General features: G+C 56.4%; 8 protein-coding genes across 8 annotated transcripts; 5 read left to right on the top strand and 3 right to left on the bottom strand.

Moving 5' to 3' along the window:
• Nucleotides 1-968: 968 nt before the first annotated feature.
• N657DRAFT_649050 (uncharacterized protein) lies at nt 969-3,691 on the bottom strand. Its single transcript, XM_062793647.1, has 3 exons — nt 3,211-3,691; nt 2,638-3,155; nt 969-2,467 (listed from the first exon to the last, which is right to left on the bottom strand). The coding sequence occupies exons 1-3, from the start codon at nt 3,275-3,277 to the stop codon at nt 1,328-1,330; spliced, it is 1,725 nt and encodes a 574-aa protein (XP_062644323.1). The 5' UTR covers nt 3,278-3,691; the 3' UTR covers nt 969-1,327.
• On the top strand, nt 3,414-4,256 carry N657DRAFT_157431 (uncharacterized protein). Its single transcript, XM_062785997.1, has one exon. The coding sequence runs from the start codon at nt 3,614-3,616 to the stop codon at nt 4,139-4,141; it is 528 nt and encodes a 175-aa protein (XP_062644322.1). The 5' UTR covers nt 3,414-3,613; the 3' UTR covers nt 4,142-4,256.
• A 1,224-nt stretch (nt 4,257-5,480) lies between these two features.
• Nucleotides 5,481-6,344, top strand: N657DRAFT_579727 (NAD(P)-binding protein; the record flags this gene model as incomplete). The annotated part of the gene is made up of 1 exon (XM_062789416.1): nt 5,481-6,344. One exon carries the CDS (start codon nt 5,481-5,483, stop codon nt 6,342-6,344), a length of 864 nt encoding a protein of 287 aa, XP_062644321.1.
• A 748-nt stretch (nt 6,345-7,092) lies between these two features.
• N657DRAFT_674218 (uncharacterized protein) lies at nt 7,093-8,549 on the top strand. The gene has a single exon (XM_062795734.1). The coding sequence runs from the start codon at nt 7,479-7,481 to the stop codon at nt 8,433-8,435; it is 957 nt and encodes a 318-aa protein (XP_062644320.1). The 5' UTR covers nt 7,093-7,478; the 3' UTR covers nt 8,436-8,549.
• Nucleotides 8,550-9,782: 1,233 nt separating this feature from the next.
• On the bottom strand, nt 9,783-10,764 carry N657DRAFT_649046 (uncharacterized protein). The gene is made up of 2 exons (XM_062793646.1): nt 10,206-10,764; nt 9,783-10,113 (listed from the first exon to the last, which is right to left on the bottom strand). The coding sequence occupies exons 1-2, from the start codon at nt 10,571-10,573 to the stop codon at nt 9,888-9,890; spliced, it is 594 nt and encodes a 197-aa protein (XP_062644319.1). The 5' UTR covers nt 10,574-10,764; the 3' UTR covers nt 9,783-9,887.
• Nucleotides 10,765-11,796: 1,032 nt separating this feature from the next.
• N657DRAFT_674216 (glycoside hydrolase family 13 protein) lies at nt 11,797-14,173 on the top strand (the record flags this gene model as incomplete). Its single annotated transcript, XM_062795733.1, has 2 exons — nt 11,797-11,803; nt 11,912-14,173. 2 exons carry the CDS (start codon nt 11,797-11,799, stop codon nt 13,957-13,959), a joined length of 2,055 nt encoding a protein of 684 aa, XP_062644318.1. The 3' UTR covers nt 13,960-14,173.
• Nucleotides 14,174-15,734: 1,561 nt separating this feature from the next.
• On the top strand, nt 15,735-20,434 carry N657DRAFT_693014 (Clavaminate synthase-like protein; the record flags this gene model as incomplete). The annotated part of the gene is made up of 4 exons (XM_062797197.1): nt 15,735-16,123; nt 16,195-16,448; nt 18,711-18,797; nt 18,862-20,434. The coding sequence occupies exons 1-4, from the start codon at nt 15,749-15,751 to the stop codon at nt 20,432-20,434; spliced, it is 2,289 nt and encodes a 762-aa protein (XP_062644317.1). The 5' UTR covers nt 15,735-15,748.
• A 420-nt stretch (nt 20,435-20,854) lies between these two features.
• On the bottom strand, nt 20,855-21,355 carry N657DRAFT_636532 (ribosomal protein S1; the record flags this gene model as incomplete). The annotated part of the gene is made up of 3 exons (XM_062791431.1): nt 20,855-21,016; nt 21,101-21,231; nt 21,298-21,355. The coding sequence occupies 3 exons, from the start codon at nt 21,353-21,355 to the stop codon at nt 20,855-20,857; spliced, it is 351 nt and encodes a 116-aa protein (XP_062644316.1).
• Between the last annotated feature and the right edge of the window lie 37 nt (nt 21,356-21,392).

Below are 21,392 nucleotides of genomic sequence, written 5' to 3'. Positions count from 1 at the left end.
AGTGATAAGCAGTAGAAAGGATGGCTCATGGCAAAGAACAGGACAGGACTTTGTTCTGCCGAATCATTGGTTTTCTTACAAGTTACCTGCCAGCTACCTTGTCATAGTATACCAACCGGGGGTAAGCGAGTGATGATGGCGTCAAAGGAATTGTGACAGCTCCGCGGTTTGGGTATCAAGCTACCCGAATCATGATCATTGCCAACCTGCCACAAGGGAAGGGAGAAAAAAATGGATTTGGGATCCCAAGTTCCCCGGCCCAATACAACAAACCAGGTTCTCAACTTGAAGTGGTCCGGCACTCGATCCTCTTGAACTGAGAATTTCGGAGACGATGCCGGACGCGAACGCTGGGGAGGATCAAATGTCATCGGATACACCCTCCTTTTGGCAGGACTGCGGGAGCACTATTATTATCGTTTCCTCCGTATTGTCGCGGGATGCTGCTCGAGTACGCCCAACGGGCTCCCGGCGAGCCGTGAGCGGCAATGCTGCGACCAAGGTACGATCAGCCTGCATGCCTGTGCGTCTAGTGCGGGAGGACAAGGACGCTGCTGCTTGAGGAGGGGCCCGAGTATTGCGGCGGATTGAGACGAGGAGAATCGCGAGAGGAAAGGGTGGGTGGTAAAGGTAACGTGCTCTGGCCCGGATGAACATGATGATGAGAGTCATGGGCATGCGCGGGGTGAAGCTGGGTGGCTTTGCTATGAGCTCAAGGGGGGTGGTTGGTGTGCAAGGTTGGATTGGACATTCATTACTTTGTCAACGAGGTTCATCAGCATGTGTAAGATCGTGTGCTGGAGGAGGAAAATCCAGCCTTGGATTGGGTTGTGAAAGGTGAAAAGGGTGCCGAATTCGAGCCTCCAACTTGAACAATTCCACACCAGACAAGCGGATCACCAGATCTGTCCTCCCGCACAAGCGTCACGGTGACCACCTCGGCTGCGGTGGCATCGCTCATTGCAACCCTCAGCTTCAATTGCACTCGTCAACTTCATGTTGAATAAGGTAAGGTAAGGATCATGATTACGATAAATATAGCGGATATTTGCGCGGTAAGACAAAAGAAACGACTATCAAGAACAAGGATGCCAGTCCAAGCAAGCAGTGTACCTGAATATAGTGTACAACAACGAATGAAAACATCAGTCACTGGGTATTGCTGGGAAGTCCACCCTAAACGCCACCCTCTTCGCAGTCTACATAGCAAGCCCTTCCATACCAAAAGTCCCACGACAAATGACTTGCTGCCAGGAGCGTCCAGGCGGTATGCTTTCATCTCCACCGTCCTAGGCCTTCACCATCCACCAAGGCCTTGCCTCACTGTTTACGGCTTTCCATTCGGCTTGGCCTCGCCCCGCTCCAGCTGCGACATCTGCCCAGCCAGATGGCCAAACTGCCACTCGGGCAGAGTGATGCCCGTCTGCTCGTTGATGGTAGTCATGAGCGGCGGCAGCATCTGGTAGATGTTACGCATGGTGGCGACGCTGCTCTGGTTGCCCATGCCCTGCGCCCCTTCGACGCCGGCCTCGGCGCCCGTGTTCCACACGCTGATCTTGGGCTGCAGGCCGCGGATGGCCTCGGCGTTGGCCTTGGCCAGCTCGACGTACGTGCCCTTCTCGATCATCATGTACTGCAGCAGGCCCGCGGGCCCGCCAAAGGCCTGGCTCATTTTGGCGTAGGCCTCAGCCATGGCCATCATGCCCTCGGCCTCCCGGAGCTTCTTCTGCAGGCTTGCCTCGGCGTTCTTGACGGTCGCGTGGCTCCACGCCTCGGCGTCCTGCCTGGTCTTGTACGCGAGCGCCTCCGTGTCCACCTTGATCTTGTACACGCCCGCTTCGGTGTTCTGCTTCTGCTTCTCGAAGTTGGCTTTCGCCTCGACCTCGACCTCGAATGCGCGGGCCTCGGCGTCCGCCTTGGTCTTGTACACGGCCGCGTCCGTGTCGACCTTCATCTTGTACACGCCCGCCTCGGCCGCCTGCCTCTGCTTCTCGTAGTTGGCCTTGGCCTCGGCCTCAATCTCGTAGGCCTTGGCGTCGGCCGCCTGCTGCTTGGCCTCGCGGGCAATGGTGGCCTTGACGACGTCGCTGGCGCGCAGGCGCTCCATCTCGGCGGCGGCGCGCTTGATCTGGACCTCCTTCTTGAGCTCCTCGTCCTGGGCCTCTGTCCTGCGGGTGGCGGCGATGCGGGCGATGTCGACGTCGCGGTTGAGCTCGGTCTTGCGCGTGGCGAGCACGGCTTCGGCCGAGGCGCGTTCAATGTCGCGCTCCGTCTTCTGGACGGCCGTCTCGGCGTGGATCTTTGCGATTTCGCGCTCCTGCTCGCCCTTGCGCTTGGCCTCGCCCACGTTTCCGCGGAGCTGTGCCTCGGCGACGTCGATGCGCGCCTGGTTCGTCGCGCCTTCGTGCGCCTTGCGGCTGAGGGACTCGAAATAGATCGAGTTGGGCGCATCTTTGAGTTCTTTGACCTGTCCACGGGTCAGTTGAGCGTCTTATGGTCAGAATGGAGGCCATGGCGGTAGGTCAATGTCCGGTGTCATGTCAGGGGCTCAGGGGCTGGTGCCAGGCTTCCAAACACCAAGACACCAAGCCTTATTCTGTGATGCTCAAGCTAGAAAGGTAAGGTATGTTTACTTACGTTGGCATTGTAGATTTTGAGACCAAACTGGTCCAATTCACTCTGGATATTGCGGAAAATGCGACGCTTGAAAACCTCACGCTCTGTGAAGATCTCCTCCATGGTCATGCTCGACACAAGGACACGCGTCTCGCCTTCGATGATGCCCTTGACAATATTCTCGAGAAACTGGCGGTTGTTGTCGCCCTTGTTGGTACCGGAATCGGCCAGCAGCATGGCGTACTTCATGAGGGAGTCCCCCTGATCCTCGCGGCGGTCGTCATGCACATGGTCGTCTACCGTCGCGGGCGTCCCGTCGCTGCCGGCTCCTGTGACGTGGCCCTCATGGTCATGGTTTCCACCCTTGGTGTTGGCACCCCGCTGGTTGACATCTGGGCCAACGGTGAAGACGACGGGCAAAAGGAACTGGAGCTTCTCCTTGGTCATGGCCTGCAGGTTCATGGCGTAGTCGTGCGGCTGCACGCTGAAGCGCATGCAGCGCTGAAAGGGCCACACCCATGCTGCCTTTGTGATTTTGACTGCAGGCAGGTCAGTGTCCTTTCGAAGAAGCAAAGTGTAAGGAAGGCAACTCACCATTCTTGATGTTCATGCCAGTGATGGCAAGGTATTCATCGGGGGCGGCAATCTTATAGGTGGCCATTTTGATATCTTGTATAGCAACTTCAGGAAAGATGGTTGGGTAACAATCGAATCTGGTGTTGTGTGTGTGCTCTCCTGAAAAGCGACAGTGACTACTCAGGTGTGAGAACTGGAGAAGCGATGATGTTGCTGGAGGAGTTGAGATCTGCCGACGTGAAACCCAAATAAAGATGATGGGCAACAGTCACGTTGAAACGATATGTAAAGCCCCAGCCTGGATGAAGATGTCGGTATAAGTACAGTACCTTCGAGGTAGGACATTTCTCCATGCATGATCGCCCCATAAGTAGGGGTCAGAAGCGAGGACGACCGAGCCTCGCAGCACAGCCCAGTCGACATGGTTGGTTTGCTAGGTATGACTTCACTGCAGGGGGGAAATAATTTTGAGCCGCATTTTACCCATAGCCTCACCGGGCGACGGCTGTGCGGAATGTGGTCATCGAATCGTTCTGCCTCGTTGACCGGGGAAGCAGATGCAGATGATGGTGTGTGGCTGCGCAGCTGTGGTGGAGCCAATGGGCGACTGCCGTGTAAGTCGACATGCGGCCGGTTCATGTTGAGCACAGTTTCCCCTCATTTTGCCCAAAAAAGTTTCTGTGTCTGCTTAGAAAGGTCCAGAACTGGTAACTTCGACGACAAGAAACCGCCCACTTTGAACAAAAACGAAGGCCAAAAGCTGTTGCTCTTGCCGGGAGGGCGAAACGTGAATGCGGACCTGGTTAGGGTCCAAATTGCTGACTCAGCAAAGTTTAGGTCACGTGCTGAAACGCTTTCTTGGATTAAAACGGTAGACCTCGTATCCGCTCAGTTTCTTACTATACCGTTTCCCAACTCCGTTTTCCATCTTTCCCACGGTGTATCCTAACATCGTCTTGTGACCACATGTCCATCAATTCGTCCATAAACGCGTTTACAAATCTCATTCCTAGCCAACCAAACGCGTTTGCCGCCTGCTCTAAACAGCTTGGCAAATTGCAAGGGGGAAGTAGCTGAGTTCCCAACTACTGTGTAGGCATGTGGGGTAAAGTCCAATATGACAACCCCCACTTTTTCCACGGTGCAACCGGCGGCATCAGCTATACGGCCGACAGTCCATGGGGGGACGAGGACGCCAAACCGTAAGCCGACTTTATCTCCATGAAGCGCGGAATACACGCCAGAAATTGACGGCGACGCACGCGCGGGTGCCGAACCGCGCTAGCTGCCGTGGAGGATTACGCTGTGATCGAGTGCGTAAACCCGGAGACGGATGCCGATCCTATAGACCTGATCGGCCCCGTGACGGCGGAAGTGCTGACCGCCTTCGCCAGCGCAACTCGACGGCCGCAACGACGGGCGACCTGCCGGCTTTCGCGGCCCAGAAGGCGAGTCCTTCCTGGACGCGATCGTAATCGCCGAACCGTTGGACGCAGGCGGAAGGCCGGACGTAGTCGGCGCTTCAGCACGTCGATTTGGTCTTCGCGATCCGAGCTGCGCCGGCTGCCTGCTTTCTCGGCGTCGCCACCCTGCGGACTACCAGCGATGACTTGACCCGTACCAGCCTCAACCAGTTCACCTGTACCGCTACCGGTGCGCCACCGCCGGGCAGCGGGTGTGATTGCCAACGGGCCGATCTACTCCGCACGGCGTCGGCGGTTAACCGCTGATCAAACCTTAACCTCTGCGCTCGCCGCTGGCGTGGGGGGGCGTAAATTCGACGCCTGCCGGATTATGGATCTTGGTGAATGAGGGCTGCCAGCCATCCTGGCGTTTCCTCCCGATGCGGCTCCCATGAGAAAACATGAATAGGCCTGGTAAGAGGACGAGGGCGACTTGTGGAGGATACTAAGGGTCGTTGAAAGCCAGAGGAAGTAGGTAGGTTCTTCGTCCAATGTTTCTGAGTAATGAGGGAGAGGAGGAGAGAAATCAGAGATGAAACTAGCGGACAATTCTCCAGCGTCTGCGGCCCCTGTGGCACAGCAGCCAATCGAGCTCTGCCATTTATCATCCGGAGCATTCCTGACGTGGTGGGCCAATCGGACACTTACGATGAACCGGGCAAACCCTCCACCGACCGACCCTACCTGACTCTCTGGGTCCTCTCTACACTGCTGGAAGTGCTGGAAACTCGAAGTGAACAAGAACTGAAGGGCCGCTCTGAGTCTCTGACTAGCGATTGCTTCAGTTGCATTCACCCATATTCATCGCGTTCAAACAAGACGTCCATGGCCACCAGAGCTCTGGTTGTTGGGGGAACGGGCGGCATCGGCTATGCCATCGCCTGCCGCATCGCGGCCGAGTCCAAGTTGTCGACCGTCATCATCAGCGGCCGCAACAAACCACAGGATATCCCGCATGCCAACATCGAATTCCGCCCGTTGGATGCGTCATCCATGCGCTCTATCAAGCAATACACGGACGCGTACAAGTCGGCACCAGAGAAGGACCTAAATCTCCTGGTCCTCACCCAGGGCATTTTTTCGATGGCAGGGAGGACCGAGACACCCGAGGGAATTGACCGCAAGATGGCGCTTCACTATTATGGGAGGCAACTGCTTATTCGCGAACTTCTCCCGGTCATGAAGGACGACGCCAAGGTTGTCATCGTGCTCGACGGTGTGCGTGGCGGCCCGCCGACCAAGCTCAACTGGGACGACCTGGATCTCAAGACTCACTACAGTCTCGGCAACGCGGCCAACCACTGTATCTCCATGACGGATGCCATGGTCCAGGCCTATGCGGCGGCGCAGCAAAAGAGACGGAGCGCCGGCAGACGGCATTTCGTGCATGCCTACCCCGGCTTTGTCCAGACCAATATCAGCAACTCACTCCCATGGTATCTACGGCCTGTGGCGCGGGGTGTGGGCCATTTGTTTGCCGTATCCCCCGAGACGTGCGCTGCGCATATGATCAGAGGGACGTACGAGTGCGCGGCAGCAGTGGAGAAGGAGGGCAGGTTCTGGAGCTGTATTGACGACAAAGGGCGCTTGGTCGCCAGAAAGCCCCTTTGGAGCGAAGAGCAGATCAAGAAGGTCGAGGAACACACCTGGAAGGTTCTCGATGATGCTATCAACAAGACGTCTTCCTAGGTATCAGTCGATGGGAAGGAGTGTCTTGCCGGCCGAGCTTCGAACAGTGGGTTAGGATTCGAAGCCACGGAGCAAATCCTCTGTGATGCTGTATGTCAGAGATTTTGCTCATAAAAGTGCTGTGTCTGCGAAACGCGGATGTCATCTGGAACCTTAAGTTTACAAGGCTCTGAGCTCAAACATACCGCAGGAAGACGGCCGGGGGGGATTTGTGAAGTGGTGTAATGGAGCGCCATCGAAACCCACGGGTGGCCGAAATGTCGACAGCTGGCGGCGTGAAGAACGCCTCGTTGCCAGGATCCCCGCGCCGAAGTCCACGTCACCTGAAACGGAACGAGAGGACCGCAAAAGGTTTAGCTTCCAGGTCGCCTGCCACAGCAGGGAGTCAAAACTGTTCCTGGTGTCACGTAGTTCGTGCAATGCTGGGGTTGTTCCAGTGCATGCCGGGTTTGGATGGAAGTGTTCGGTTCCATTCCAGGTTGTCTCGCCCGACGCTGAAAGCCTGAGGAGACCCGCTGCAAGATCGGATCTCGGGCTCTGATTCCCCCGCATCGGTCGCCAGATCCGGCGCGGACAAGCGACGCTCAGGCCCCACTTGCGCCACTAAGGTTCACATAGCCACTCTCGAGGCCTTTCACTGCCTGCAAGGCATATCACCTTTTGTGCCTTTGGGAATTTGGTTGATTCTCAACTTCGCAACTATCAAATTCCGAAACTCACACAGCTTGCTCGAACAAGCTGAGAACAACGACATCTCATCATTCCGCGCAACTGTCTCCATCTCGCCCGACTTCACCCTTACCCTCATTTTCTCTAATTCCAGTGAGAGGGTTTTCCTCGCTACTACATCCGTCGTCTTTCAGGCCTCCCGTTCACAGTATCAGTCACTGCCCAAATATCACCCGCGAGAGGACCGCAGTTCCGTCATCGATATCCGTCGGCATCACCGAGCCATTGAAGACGCCATCATCACCAATAACTCAAACCATCCTGCGGCCTCTGAGCCCCAGCGAACCCTCAGGCTCAGCCTCACCGTTAACCTCGACACGCTCCGCCCTCCACTGCCTCTCAACCTCCCAAGGAACAAGGACAAGGAAGGAGAAGGATAGAAAAAGAAAACTCGCTCTCATCACAATGGGCCTCTCAGCAGGAGACGACCTCCCCCCCTCCTACACCGAATCCATCATCACCCCCTCGCCCCTCTTCCCCCAACTCCCTACTACCACAACTACAACCTCCTCCTCCCCACTAACAACCCACCTCCGCACCCTCCCCTCCCGCCTGCGTGCGACTCAACTGGCCCGCCAGAGCGCGCAGGCCTCGCACGACCTGGCCCTGACCGACCTGCTCGTGAGGCACATCGAGGCCTTTCTCGCCGCCGACCTCACTTCTTCTTGTGCCTCCGCCTCGTCGATGTCGGCTGAACGGGGAGGAGGGATGATCCCGCCTGTCGCCGAGCTGACGCTTGTTCCGGCCTCGGCTGTGCCGGCCGAGTGGGGGATGAGTGGTGCGGTGGAGAGGAGGAGGGAGGGGGAGTTGGTGAGGGTTGTGAGGGTTGATATGGGGAAGGTGGGTTCTGGTGATGGTGATGGTTTTGATACCGTGGGAGATGCGGAGGGGGATGAGGTCGGTGGCTCGCTTGGGGCTAGGGAGGCTGGGTTTGATGAGTGGGGGCGGTTTGACACTGATGGTGGCTCCGGAGGTAATGCTGCCGGGCGGCAGGGTGGGTGGTGGTTTACAGATGAGGACATGGCCAGCCGGCTGGCGGCGTATCTGAGGCCCGAGCCGACCTCTGACAGGAAACACATCCAGCCTGTGGTGGTGGAGAAGAAGGCTGTGGGGAAAGAGAAGTCGGGATGGGGACGTTGGGGCCTGGGTGGGGGCAGAAAGAAGGCTGCAGAGCAGAGTTCGCCTGTGGTGGCGCCTCCTGTGTCGCCGGGTTTGTCGAGCTTCGGGTCTGGCGCGGAAAATGACTCGGTTAAGATGACTGTTACGGCGGAGGAGGTTACGTTCAGGAAGGAGAATGAGTTTGGCTTGTGGGAAAGCAGGACCGGGTGGGGGATTGTAGTAACCGTCAAGGTAAAGCGTTGAGCTCTAGGTGCATGTTGAGCACCTGATTTTCAAAGTTTGAAATATTGGGTTGCTCAGGAATTGGTCGTGGCAAGGGAGGCAATGATATTCTATAGCAGCGGAGCAGTTGAATAGTAGTAACGTTATCTTTAATTGTACGGGGTCATCAACCTAATTGTACGGGGTCTGCACAGAACCCCTGAATTCCGCCACACCTGTGCCGGGCTGAGCCTCGGCAAAAAAAAAAAAAGAGAAAAAGAAAAAGGACAAACTCCAGAGCAAAAAGATCGGTTTGAGCGATTTGGTGATAATGGGGATTGTGGCCTTGGGGATCTATCGCAGGGAAAATCAAGCATTCACTCCTATCTGTCAACTAGCCTAGGGGGTGTCCGGCGCTGGCGTCCCGAGCTGTATGGCTGCGCTGGACGCAGGACCTGTACCTCCTTGGGTCTCCTCTACTCTATTTTGATGGCCTCGTTCCTGTCCACGACCTCGTCCCTGTCCACGACCTCGTCCCTGTCCACGACCTCTTCCCTGTCGTGACCTCTTCCCCGTCTTCCTATAGTCCCCTGGACCCGCGACCCCCGTCCACGTCAGGTAGTGGTGGTGGAGAGGGGTGAACCTTTGTACCTGCTATTGCAGAGAAGTAGCCGACAAGCAGTAATGGATTCTCACTGTCTAGGTAGGAGCGATAGGTAAAAGGGGCAACTGTGATGGGGCCGTTGCTCACACACACACACACACACACACTCAGGGAGGCTCCCATGAAGAAGTTTTTTCGACGAGGATTAGGGTTGGACGAGGGTTGCAGAGGCTCATCCCGAAACAGGTGTGGCGGATTTCAGGGGATCTGTGCGGACCCCGTACAATTAGGTTGGTGACCCCGTACAATTAAAGATACTCTTGAATAGTTCATCTTTACACCCTCGGGAGAAGCTGGAGCTATCAGATCGGCCTAGGAAGGCTGTGTCGGCTCGCGATCGATAAATCAGACACGGGCGGTTACACCAACAACGAGGCTGCCATTTTTCACTCGTTTTTCAACACCATCGATGCTATGCCAGTCCTTGCCTTCTTGGAGAAGGCAAAGAGGTTGCTTGAAACATCTCCAACGGTGGAGCCTCTTGGCTTCACTTAAAGATTCCCGGATTGTGAGCCCTCGGGCCCGACATGAAGAGAGAGGATATACGCTTTCCTCCCCCTTGCTGATCCGAAGTACGGCATCGAGGTCGATTAGACGCCGCTGAATACCCCCGAACGGTTGTTCGTCATACCGCCACGAAGATCATCACGCATGAACAACGACTCGACATTCTCAGCCACTTGGAGTTTGGCGAAAGACCCGCTGGTAGCTCGTTGCCGAGCTGGGTCCCAGACTGTTCGTCTCAAAAGTCTAATGCCAACATCTCATGCTTTAGCTCCTAATAAATACCGGGCCTTCGCTCACGGGAAAAAGAACACAGATCGCGACAGTCACCCACTGACCCAGTGATTCTTCGTATCCCTATGCCTCTTGACATTGTCCTTACGTCCCGTGTACCCGCAGACCAAGCAGCGGTCCTCCTCCTTCGGCACGCCACGCCTCCTCGCTTCATCCGGGTGGTGCGTCCACATGTGGCGGTTGAGGTCCTTGGCCACGGCGCCGCCGGCGCCGCAGATGTCACACTTGCGGGGCTTGGTGTGATTGTTGATGTGCTTGCTGGTAGAGAATTCCGTGTTAGCCACAGTACTTAGGGAATCACGATGACATTGGTAAGGACGGCGTTGGGTAGAAGGGGATACGCGACGCACGCGAGGTCACATTGTCGAGGATGATATGGGTTGGTGCAGCCGGAATATGGGCACACAAATGGCTTGTTCGAATCGGCGGGTGCGGGAGATGGGTCTGCTTGAGCAACACCGTCATCTTGTGACCAGTCCGGCTGGTTTGTTGCGTCTTGCGAGTACTGTCCATAGTCGAAGCCGTTGGGTTGCTCATTGGTCTGGGCAGCGAAGATGGGGTCAGCGACAGGTTGGGAAAGGAACGATGAATCCTGGGTAGGCCAGGATGAAAGTGTGTTGGTGTCATGAGCAGTAGTTCGGTCCACTGGAGCAGGGGGCAAGGTGAAGTGGGAAAAATTCAGTATCGAGACCGGGGTCGACGACCGTGTCGTTGACATCAGGGCTCGTCATGTCTCTTTGGTGAGGTATCTATACACCTGCGGCGAGACTTGTGACCACTGAGGCTGACGAGTAGGGGACATGTCGATCCGATGCCTGGAAGTGCTCGTTGCTGGGGTAGCCCCAAGCTGTGTAGCACGGGTTGTCGTAACCTACTGAGAAGGGCGAACCAACAGTTGCAGAATATCCGGCCCAAGGATTCTGCGAAGGGAACTCGTGGGGAGGGTAGTGCCCGGTTAAGAGCCGTGGGTCGATGGTCTCCACCTCTGGGTCCCAGCCTGGGTGGGCAGGGTTGGATGCTGTGGAAGCACGAGACCCATGTCTGGGCCTCCCCTTGGATGGTGCATGCGACGACATCTTCATTTATGGGAAGGCCGGTGAGTGCTAATGTTGTGACTTGACACCCTGTGATTTGTCAGTTATCCAATTTTTTAACACATCAGCCGTACTTACTTTTTCCCTTTACTTCTCTTCCAGAATGCAGACTCAAAGGACTTTGGAAAGCGCCGAATCTCTCTCTCACGGCTCTGAAGCTCTTTAAGTACAAAACAGGCATTTGACTGAAGATATAATGACTCAAACATAGAATCTCCTACCATAAACCCGGTAGGCCGCGAGCCACAGGTCAGGTTGATGGAAGGCATTCTCACGACCCTGGTGTGCAACCCCAAGCCCACCATAGCCCTTAAAGCTCGAAGGCATACGGATGATTAGGACCTTCACATACAGCGGTTCCCTATGCTGTTGTCTGGTATCTGCGTTGAGGCCCACGACAGGAGAGCAGGAGAAGGCTCTTATTATTTTGAGATCAGAGCCAATCACTGGCGCCGTGTCTGCTGCCTGCTTCGCATTCTTGAGTATGTGTCACTGAACGTTATTTGGAACGTTCTGGTATGTTTATTGTGATTGAGAGCTGGGCCATGCTTTCTCAGATTCGGAATGTCCAGGGGTAACGAGTGGCTGACTGGGTCTGGGCAGACAGCAAAGTGTCGATGCCTTGCTACCTCATGGAGGCTCAGCCCTACCACTAAGGATCAAGCCCCTAACTCCCTCTTGTGTAGCACAGAAATGGAAGGATAGGGATACCACCTCGTCGTCATTTGATACAGAGACATGCCTCTTCAAGACCTAGACTGGATTTTAGCACAATTCTAAGGAACACACCATGCAGTCTAAGCCTCTTGCTTGGTGATTCACTTACGAACTTGACTTCCAGTAGCACATGCAGGGTACGTCCCCACGCCTGTCATGTTCCGAGTCCGGATAGGAGGGGCCACTGGCGTTATGCAGGCCAATCAACCAGCCATTCATTGACAAGTACTCTCCAACCACCACAGCACCGGGGCCCGCGTACCTGGCGATGAAGCACCCCGAGTGCCCAGCTGACACCGGTCCGTGTCTCCCGTACTTATCCCGCAATGACCGGACGACCGCCGTGGGGCGCATACCAATCCTCGATGTCCGCCCGGCCATCCAGCACGGGCGCCGGCCCGCCAAGGCCGTCACCGGAGAGACCTTCGAGATCTCAGCCACTGTATTCCGGGAAGGGCACGGCGCAGTCGCCGCCAATGTCGTTCTGAGGGATTCCAAGGGCTATCCCGGCCCATGGACACCGATGCGGGAGTTGGCGCCTGGCACGGACCGGTGGGGTGCAACAGTCACGGGAGGTGAGCCGGGACTGTGGGTGTTCACCGTCGAGGCCTGGGCCGACCCGGTCGGCACCTGGCGACGCCATGCGCAGGGCCAGGTCACAGGCACGGACACTGAGATCGTCCTTGAGGAAGGTGCGTGCCTATACGAGCGGGTCGCTGGCGGCGTGCCAGAAGAAGAGGGCTTGCGGGGTCTGATCCTGGCCGCCGCTGATGCCATGCGGGATGAGACACTCTCGGCGGCGACACGGTTTCAAGCGGCTCAAACGCCCGAGGTAGACGCGGTTTTGTTCCGGTACCCGCTGAAAGAATTCGTCACGAGCAGCGAGGCGTTGCCACTGCTGGTAGAGCGGGAACGGGCGCTGTACGGTTCCTGGTACGAGTTCTTTCCCCGGTCCGAAAGCACGCCGGAGCAGCTGCATGGCACGTTCCGGACTGCAGCCCGCCGGCTGCCGGCGATTGCGGCCATGGGTTTCGACGTGGTGTACCTGCCGCCGATCCACCCAATCGGCACGACCTCCCGCAAGGGGAAGAACGACACCCTCTCCGCCGGACCCGATGATGTTGGTGTGCCGTGGGCCATCGGCTCGCCCGAGGGCGGTCACGACGCCGTTCACCCCGCCCTGGGCAGCCTAGAGGACTTCAGTTGGTTCGTCGACCAGGCCCGGGAGCTGTGCATAGAAATAGCCCTGGACTTTGCCCTCCAGTGCTCCCCGGACCATCCCTGGGTGAAGAGACACCCCGGGTGGTTCCACCGCCGGCCCGACGGCACCATCGCCCACGCGGAGAACCCGCCTAAGAAGTACCAGGACATCTACCCCATCGCCTTGGACGCGGACATGGACGGTCTTGTCGCGGAAGCCTGTCGAGTGCTGCGGCATTGGATGAGCTATGGGGTGCGCATCTTCCGGGTGGACAACGCGCACGCCAAGCCTGCCGTCTTCTGGGAGCAGGTCATCTCGGACATCAACCGCTCCGACCCGGACGTGATCTTCCTCGCCGAGGCGTTCACCCGCCCCGCGATCATGCACACTCTAGCCCAGCTCGGCTTCCAGCAGTCCTACACCTACTTCACCTGGCGCAACACCAAGTCAGAACTCATCGAGCACCTGACGGAGCTCTCGGGCGACGCCGCAATTTACATGCGACCCAACCTCTTCGCCAACACCCCGGACATCCTGGCGGCCTACCTCCAGCACGGCGGCCGGCCCGCGTTCGAAGTCCGCGCCGTCCTCGCCGCCACGCTGTCCCCGACCTGGGGCATCTACTCGGGCTACGAGCTCTGCGAGAACACGCCGCTGCGCGAGGGCAGCGAAGAGTACCTCGACTCGGAGAAATACCAGCTCCGGCCGCGAGACTGGGACGCGGCGGAGCGCGAGGGCCGCACCATTAGCCCCTTGCTGACGCGGCTCAACACGATCCGGCGGCAGAACCCGGCGCTACAGCAGCTGCGCAACCTCTGCTTCCTCCACCACGCTGGCAATGATTCGATCATCGTGTATTCGAAGAGGAAGGGAGATAACACGGTCCTGGTCGTCGCCAACCTTGACCCGCACCACACCCAGGAGGCCACCGTCTACTTAGACATGCCGCAACTCGGCCTGGCGTGGCACGATGTTGTGTTGGTGTGCGATGAGCTCACCGGTGAGAACTGGGAATGGGGCAGGGCCAATTATGTGCGCCTCGAGCCGGGCTGTCGACCTGCGCATGTTTTCTCGGTTAGGAAGATAATTTGATGAAGAAGCCGAGTCAGCAAGTAGCCGCTATTCCCTAGAGCAGGATACTATGTAATCAGCTCTCGTTCGACATGTAGAGCGAGTGACCCGCAATGGTGAGCGGGCTAGACAGTGCTGCCAGGTGACGGAATGCCAGAAGCAAGAAACGGGCAGCGAGCGTGAAGACACACAGAAAGAGCAGCAGGACTAGGATAGGCCCATGAATGGTTTTCGGTTCACCATTGTGCCATCCGCTCTATACATCTCACGCTTATAATCAGCGCCCGGCTCACTCCTAAAGATGCCTAAGTCCGCCTGGGACGGCCTCGTCCCCGGTTCCCGGCCACGGGAGCGTCCTTCGTTGCTTGCCCGTCCAAAGCAGCAGTCGCCGCCTCCTTTTGCTACTGCAGCCGTCTTGTTCTTAGGTTTCCTTCCTCGCTTGTTTTGGGGAGCAGCCGGTTTTCTGATACCGTCATCTTGTGTCTTTCGTGGTCGACCCCTCTTCCTCGGTGGCTTTGCGGCCGAGTGCGAATCGGTGGCGGTGGTGCAGCGAGTACGGCCCTCGCGGAACGTGTGCTCGCATTCCGGGCCGCCGTGGGCGCGTGTGGAGCTGGCGGGTTGGCGCTCATCGCAACTATCCTCGCGCTGCGCCGGTGTGGTAGTTTGTGCTGGCCGGTCCTGTTTGCGTTGACGTCCCCGATGACGAGGTGAAGGGTTTTACCGGTTCTAATTCTGCGTTCTGCATGAGTTGATCGTCTGTTCCGACCGCCGCGTCAACTTGTGCTCGTTGGGGCTGTTTGCGTGGGCGAAGTGCTCACCGTACGCCAAGTTTTCGCAGAGTTGCATGGCCCGCCCGATGGGGTGTCGCAGATCACTGTGAGGCCGGTCGGTCGCAGACTCCCATTTCCATTTCCAATGGTCGACGTAGTCCTCGAGCTGAGGGTTGGCTCGGTCGGGTATCCCTCATTTCGGGTTCCAGATGCCGAGGCGCTGCCACCGTTTTCTGATGTTTCGCCGGGCGATGACGGCCCGTCTCCCCTTTGACGAATGCTTTAGCCGGTGACCAGTATGGCTGCCGTAAGGAAAATGTGCTCAAGCGTTCGTGTTCGAGGGGGGCCTCGTTGCGGAAGCGTCGCGCGGGTCTGTACGCGCCTTTACCCAACCTTCGCAAAACAACGCCGCGTTCGAAAACAGCGAGCGGTTGGCTAAGCAGGTCCCTGAATTCATGGAGAACAGTTTCCTGGGACTGCATCAACACCCGATGGCATAGGGCTTCTTCTTCCACGGACTCGCCCGACGAAACGTAGAGGGGGCGGATCATCGCGCATGAAGCGATTATCTACCTTAGCCATTGTTCCAGTCGATCTGGATGCTCGGCGACCAATTCGAGTGCTGGGAGGGCGCGCGCTGTTATGGCACTCTGAAACTGCGAGCTATCGAAAAAGGATGGCACTTCACCGTTAAGAAGGTTGACCTTTAGGCACAAGGAGGCCCCGGGCTTGTTGAACTCGCCCGGACCGCCCTCTACAGAGAGTTGAAAATCATGGAAAGAATCTCATATGTGAGTCTCTTCCTCTTCCTCTCCCTCTTCCTCCTTGCTAACTACAACATAGAACCATATTATCGAGTGCCTAGGAACCAAAGACTTCCACACAGACAGCCCGTCAATATTTATACCCTTGCGTGCGGGCAGTCTCGCCTCCCTTGTTCGAAGCAGAGAAGCTTCTGATAAGCTCTGCACCCAAGTGTTAGCGCAGATGCTCAGTGCCCTGGATTATCTAGCTTTCAAGAAACCTGCCATCGAAATATTATGCCTCAGAACATCCTCTACAAGACACTGCGCGAAGACAAGTACAAGTTTCAGCTCGCTGACTTTGGGTTCGCCAATGATTTCCGCCTTGCCACCACCTTCTGCGGCACCCCGTTGTACCAGGCTCCAGAGCTTCAAAGCCACTGGTCTCAGACTCCGAAGGTGGGTATCTGGCCCCTGTTTGATACGATACTCGAGATCCATCCAAAGCTCAGATTTCCACCGCCAGACTTCCGCGGTTATTCCATGTCCGATGTTGCACGAGCGGTTCAGGCCTTTACCAGCTGGGAACCTCAGCTCGAGCCAATGGCAAGCATCGACCCATCGCGCCGAGCGTCCACCGCTCAGATGCTCGTCAATTTGTTGAAGGAGAAGGTTTGACAACCCCCAGGGACGAAGTCGCAGAGCTCTAACCAGACGTACCCATCCCTCCAGCAGCGGTGCAGCTCGGACCCCAAGCAATACGCCACGTGCAGCCAACGCCTCGCCAACGCATCATCGAATACCCCCCAAACACGGCGCGCCAACCGCCGGGCCTCACAGCCGGCTCCCTCCCGGGGCCGCTCCAAACCCACGAAACCCCGCGGCCATTACCACAGCCCACACGGCCCGAGCGGGCGGGCATCGGTATCAGGAAAGAGCTGGTTGTGGACCCCGAACCGCAGGGGCGGCTACGCCAGGCAATCCAGGCGCAAGGAACGTAAGTGTTACAGCTGGCCGGAAAAAAGCCAGGAGGAGAAACAACCCCAGGTTCAAGTCTCGCCAAATTGATGGCAGGACGCCCCTCGTATCCCCGGGGCATTTCCACAATAAGTCATTGCTGGCTATACTAGGTATCTAGGGGCGAGTTATGTCATGTAACTCAATACCCGATGCGACATGTTCTCTTTCCATCTGCAATTCCGGTCTTAGTTTGCAATTGTGCTTTCCATGTAGGCGGGTCTTGTTCCCCTCGAACTGCTCTCCGGTCTCCAGCCCACCAAGACCATCACTACCATCAGCATTACCACCAGCACACCATCATACAAGACATCTTGATCGACACCGCATCGCGCCAGTACCTCTAGGTCACCTAGTCCAGCTATCCGCATGACCGCCCCGCCCCATAGATGATACGATACCGTGCGGCCCGCCAGGCATATCGCCTGAGCACCGGGTCGTTGTGAGCCAGTGGCTTTGGGCTCATCGAGGTGTCCATCCTGCGCCCCCTGAGCGAGGGCTATCTGCGGTTGGACCCGCCGGGCAGCAATGACAAGTTTGAAGCTCAAGCACCGTATAGAAATGACTTCCAGCCGTCGGCCGACATCGGCCTCAACTAGCATTACACAGGCGCTGTCACGGGATTCCCCGTCCCTGTTCTCATGGTCATGTCATATGCTTGCGGTTATGCATACGTCATGGGGTTTGATCATACGTCTATGGTCATGCTTACGCATAGGCCTCTGCTCCAGTACTTAAGGTCTGGTTGCACGCCCATTCCTGTCATCTAGCTCTTGCTTTTGTTGTAGCAATACCGATCTTGTATGTGCGAGCTGACCAGACCTCGGGTGGTGCCCGTCACAGGCGCCCACTTGCTTGTCGACTTCCATAACGGCCTATACTTTGGCCGCATAATGGCGAACCTCTTGCAGGCAGGAGGGGAAAAGCCGTGCTGATGCAGACGGTCGACATTCTGTAAGCCACATAAGTGACTCAGCAAGAAAAAGAAGAATTCAAAGAAAGAAAGAAAGTCAAAGTTAAAACTTAGACGAAAAAGGAGAAGAAAACAATAAAAGCAAGTTATAGTTAAAGGATTTAGTAGAACGGAAACAAGAGAGAGTTTAGGAAAAAAATAACAAGAAAGTAGAACAAGGCGGAGAGAAAAAACGTTAAGAAAGATTAAAACGAAAAGAAAGACAATATGATAAGATTAGTAATTACATACCGTTATGCTAAAAATAATGAAGGGAGAAAGAATATAAGAAAGATTAAAGAGGTTTGTCTAGACATTTAATCAGTGATGTTATATTGCTGGATTTATTCGCCTAAGGTGTACTAAGGTCCATGCTAACAGGATCTTATTGTATCTAACGTTAAGCTTACACCTAACTCCGTACCTGAGGGGCATAAATTGGAACAAGAGGGTAGAGACGTCTGGTTGTATCGAACATGATTGAATTGGTAGGTGATCGCGCCCGGTTGATGTCATACAAAACTCTTCTTGTAGTATAGCTCATTCTGTCTGGAGAAAGCAACTTTTGATCATGAGGCGGATATACACGATCTAAGTATGGTGAGTGGTTCAACTTGGTCGCTACCGACGTAGCATGATCCTCATTTATCGTAGCATGATCCTCATTTATCGTAGCATGATCCTCATTTATCGTAGCATGATCCTCATTTATCGTAGCATGATCCTCATTTACTCTCCTGACTCGCCTGCTGTTGCGCCTTGCTCGCAGTTTCTGCATCCTTGGCAGTGTGCTGTTTCTTTGCACCCTGATCTTTGGCCATCCGCTTCCTGATCGTGGCGTGTAAGTATTCAGTTTTGATAGGGACTGGCTTGAGGAGCGCACTCTTTCTCCCGGATCCATTGGTTCTCCAACGCTTTTTCGCGATCTGCGAGTGGATTTGAGTTCATCTTGGTGGATTGCAGAGAGTGCCAGAGACAACTATGTGAGTCGATCCGTAGTTTGGATTGGTTTGAGTCAGCTTGAAAATAACAGCATTAAAGCGGCGGTTTAGTGATGGGACACTCACTCGAAAGCCACATAACTCGGAGTGACGTCAACCCAAAGATGACTGGTCACTGTTGAGCTCCAGGTACTTGGTGTACGTGCCGCCGATCTTTATGAGCTTAGTTATGTAGCGCCAAGCACCGGGGTTTCTTGACACATGACAGCTCTGCGAGTAATGTGGGGTTTCCCCCTCTATCCCGACGGGATGTTTGCAGTAAACACCTGACTGTTCTTCAACCTTTCAGAGCCGCCACGACCAAGCGACCCCCCAAACTTTTCGACTGCGACCGCTCTACCATCCCGTATCCGGTCAACCATGGGTGGAGCGATTTGTATTGCTCGTTCTTGGGGCCTTCTGACAGCGCGCGGTGTGCCCGTTGTACCAACACCTTACAGGGCGCGTGGGCTTTGGCAGTCCGGTTCTCCAAGTGCAGCGCGACAGACCGGCTTCGTCGATCAGCTCAAACTTGGTGGCTTCGGCACGGCGGCTCGCTATAACCACACCCACGGCAAAACGGAGAAGTGGGCAGGCGGCTCGAGACCTTCCGGCGCGAAGGATGCGAATAACTCCAAGCCCACGAGAAACGATCAGGGCACAGTGTGGAGGCCGAAGCCCAGAACCCCTCTCGATGGGCCCTTGAAAACTGTCGAGTCTGATGTTGGGATCGTGTTTTGGAACAGTCGTCAGCTCAGCGTCCGTCTCGCGGGCGAAGGTGACGCCAACCATGACTTCCCCGTGTCCACCCTCTGGCTGCGCGACTCGTGCCCCTGCCATCTTTGCGTCGACCCCGACTCTGGCCAAAAGAATTTTTCGACAACCGACCTTGCGGACGAGCCACAGATCGATCATGCTGAGCTGAACCCTGATGGCTCTCTCAAGATAGTCTGGGCGAACGACCACCCGAGCGGGGACAGCCCGCACACCAGTGTTTTCCCTGTCGAAGATGTGACGGGCTGGTCGAATGAGCGGCCATGGCAGAGGGGACGAACCGCCAAAACCCACAACCCCAGCCGTGTCTGCTGGGATCGGGCCGAGTACGAAGCCCTGCTGGCCGAGGGCCGTTGCCGCGTCAGTTACAAGGACTGGATGGAGGATGACGATGCCTTCTGGAGCGCCCTCACCGACCTGCGCCACACTGGACTGATTTTCGTCACCGACGTCCCTCAGGACGAGACCGAGGTTCAGCGCATCGCAAGCCGCATCGGCCCGCTGCAGTACACCTTCTACGGCTGGACTTGGGACGTCAAGTCGAAGCCGCAGGCGGAAAACGTGGCCTACACGAGCAAATTCCTGGGCCTGCACCAGGACCTCATGTACCACGACCCGATCCCAGGCCTCCAGTTGCTTCACTGCCTCTCGAATAGCTGCGAGGGTGGCGAGTCGCTGTTCAGCCACGGTATCCGCGCCGCATACGAGCTGAAGGTAAAGTCGCCTCACTTCTATGGTTTCCTGGTAAAGGCCGGGGTTTGGTTTGGCTACCGGAAAGGTGAGCACCACTACCATGCGCTGCGCAATACCATTACAAGAGGGCGAGCCGGCACTCCCAATGAGACAAACTGGGCGCCGCCGTTCCAGGCACCCTTTCCACCTGGGTTCCCGCGGCTCGATCGGTGGAAGCGCGCCGCGACCGCTTTCCAGAGAATCGTCGAATCCGAGAGCAACATGGTCGAGGTGAAGCTCAAAGAGGGCGAGTGCGTCATCTTTGACAACCGCCAGATTTTGCACGGACGACGGCAGTTCGCCACGGCCGAGGGCAGCCGGTGGCTCAAGGGGGCCTACATCACGCAGCAAACGTACCTCGCCAAAGTCACTGAACTCGAGGAACTTTGGCTGTCGGCCGGTATGGATATGCCGTGGGAGCGCACAGGGCAAGAGGAGGAGGCACTTATCAAGGCATCTCTGGAGGCACGGAAGTCAGCTGCAGGCGGAGCGACACAGGCTCCCTTGGCGTCAGACCAGGTTGCCTAGCCGGCAGAGATCCCGGAGCCAAACATAAACTCCATGCTCGACACCCTTCCCCGAATCCGACACGCTGCCATCTAGGACGGCAGCATTGAAAAGAGACGCTTCGAAGCACGCCGGCGAAGGGGTAGCGCTTAGAGATGAGTCTGAACCTACCCGCTCGGCTAACGGTACGGACGTAAAATCGTAAAAACATGCAACTTGGAAAATCATCCAATCGAGCCTCGCCCTGCGTTCTCTTTTCAAGCCCATGTTGCGCGGTATTACATTTGACATCTCGGATGCCGACTCGAGGGGGCCGCGACGTCGCATTGCATTGCCGTCACATGCTATTAGTCACGTTCAAAAAGCCGTCACCGGGTTTTGTTCGCGCTCAGGCGCAAACCGGCACTTTTATTGTTTACTACCTCTCTTCTCCCCATCTGCTCAAGCAGCAATCGTAACCTCAACCTCGACACCAGCCTCGATGTTGATGATGATCTGCTTGACAATCTCAGTCGGAGCAGTCAGGTCGATCAGGCGCTTGTGAATGCGCATCTCGTACGAGTCCCAAGTCTTGGAACCCTCACCGCAGGGCGTCTTGCGGGTCTATTATTCGAATTGTCTCCGTCAGTCTTCATGCCCATCTACACACGCGCAGGCGGCGAAACTAAGGAACAAAGGTTAACGCACCGTGATCTTGAGAATCTTGGTGGGCAGGCGGACGGGGCCCTTGGCGCGGAGGTCCTTGTTCTTGGCGCGCTCAATGAGCTCCTGGCAGACCTTCTCGAGGGCCTGAACCTTGCGGGAGGTCAGGGTGATGCCTGTGGACGTGTCGTCGTCAGTCGAGTATTCGGCCGCAGAGGGTAAGAATTTGAGGGGTTACGGACGGATCTTGTGGACCTTGGGGGCCTCGCCGAAATCCTTCTCAGGCTTCTGATAAGACATTTTGACGGATTGCTCTCGAGGGTCGAGCTATTTATTG

Source organism: Parathielavia appendiculata, assembly GCF_033297405.1.
Source record: "Parathielavia appendiculata strain CBS 731.68 unplaced genomic scaffold N657scaffold_16, whole genome shotgun sequence".
NCBI lineage: Eukaryota > Fungi > Ascomycota > Sordariomycetes > Sordariales > Chaetomiaceae > Parathielavia > Parathielavia appendiculata.
This window is presented reverse-complemented; position numbering and strand designations above follow the sequence as displayed.

Coding starts and splice junctions, on each gene's coding strand:
- N657DRAFT_674218 (XM_062795734.1), top strand. CDS start 7,479: ATGGGCCTCTCAGCAGGAGACGACCTCCCCCCCTCCTACACCGAATCC.
- N657DRAFT_649046 (XM_062793646.1), bottom strand. CDS start 10,573: ATGTCAACGACACGGTCGTCGACCCCGGTCTCGATACTGAATTTTTCC. Junction 10,114..10,205: donor CCTCGACAATGTGACCTCGC/GTGCGTCGCGTA, acceptor ATTCTCTACCAG/CAAGCACATCAACAATCACA.
- N657DRAFT_649050 (XM_062793647.1), bottom strand. CDS start 3,277: ATGGCCACCTATAAGATTGCCGCCCCCGATGAATACCTTGCCATCACT. Junction 3,156..3,210: donor TGGCATGAACATCAAGAATG/GTGAGTTGCCTT, acceptor ACCTGCCTGCAG/TCAAAATCACAAAGGCAGCA. Junction 2,468..2,637: donor TCAAAATCTACAATGCCAAC/GTAAGTAAACAT, acceptor ACCCGTGGACAG/GTCAAAGAACTCAAAGATGC.
- N657DRAFT_157431 (XM_062785997.1), top strand. CDS start 3,614: ATGGTTGGTTTGCTAGGTATGACTTCACTGCAGGGGGGAAATAATTTT.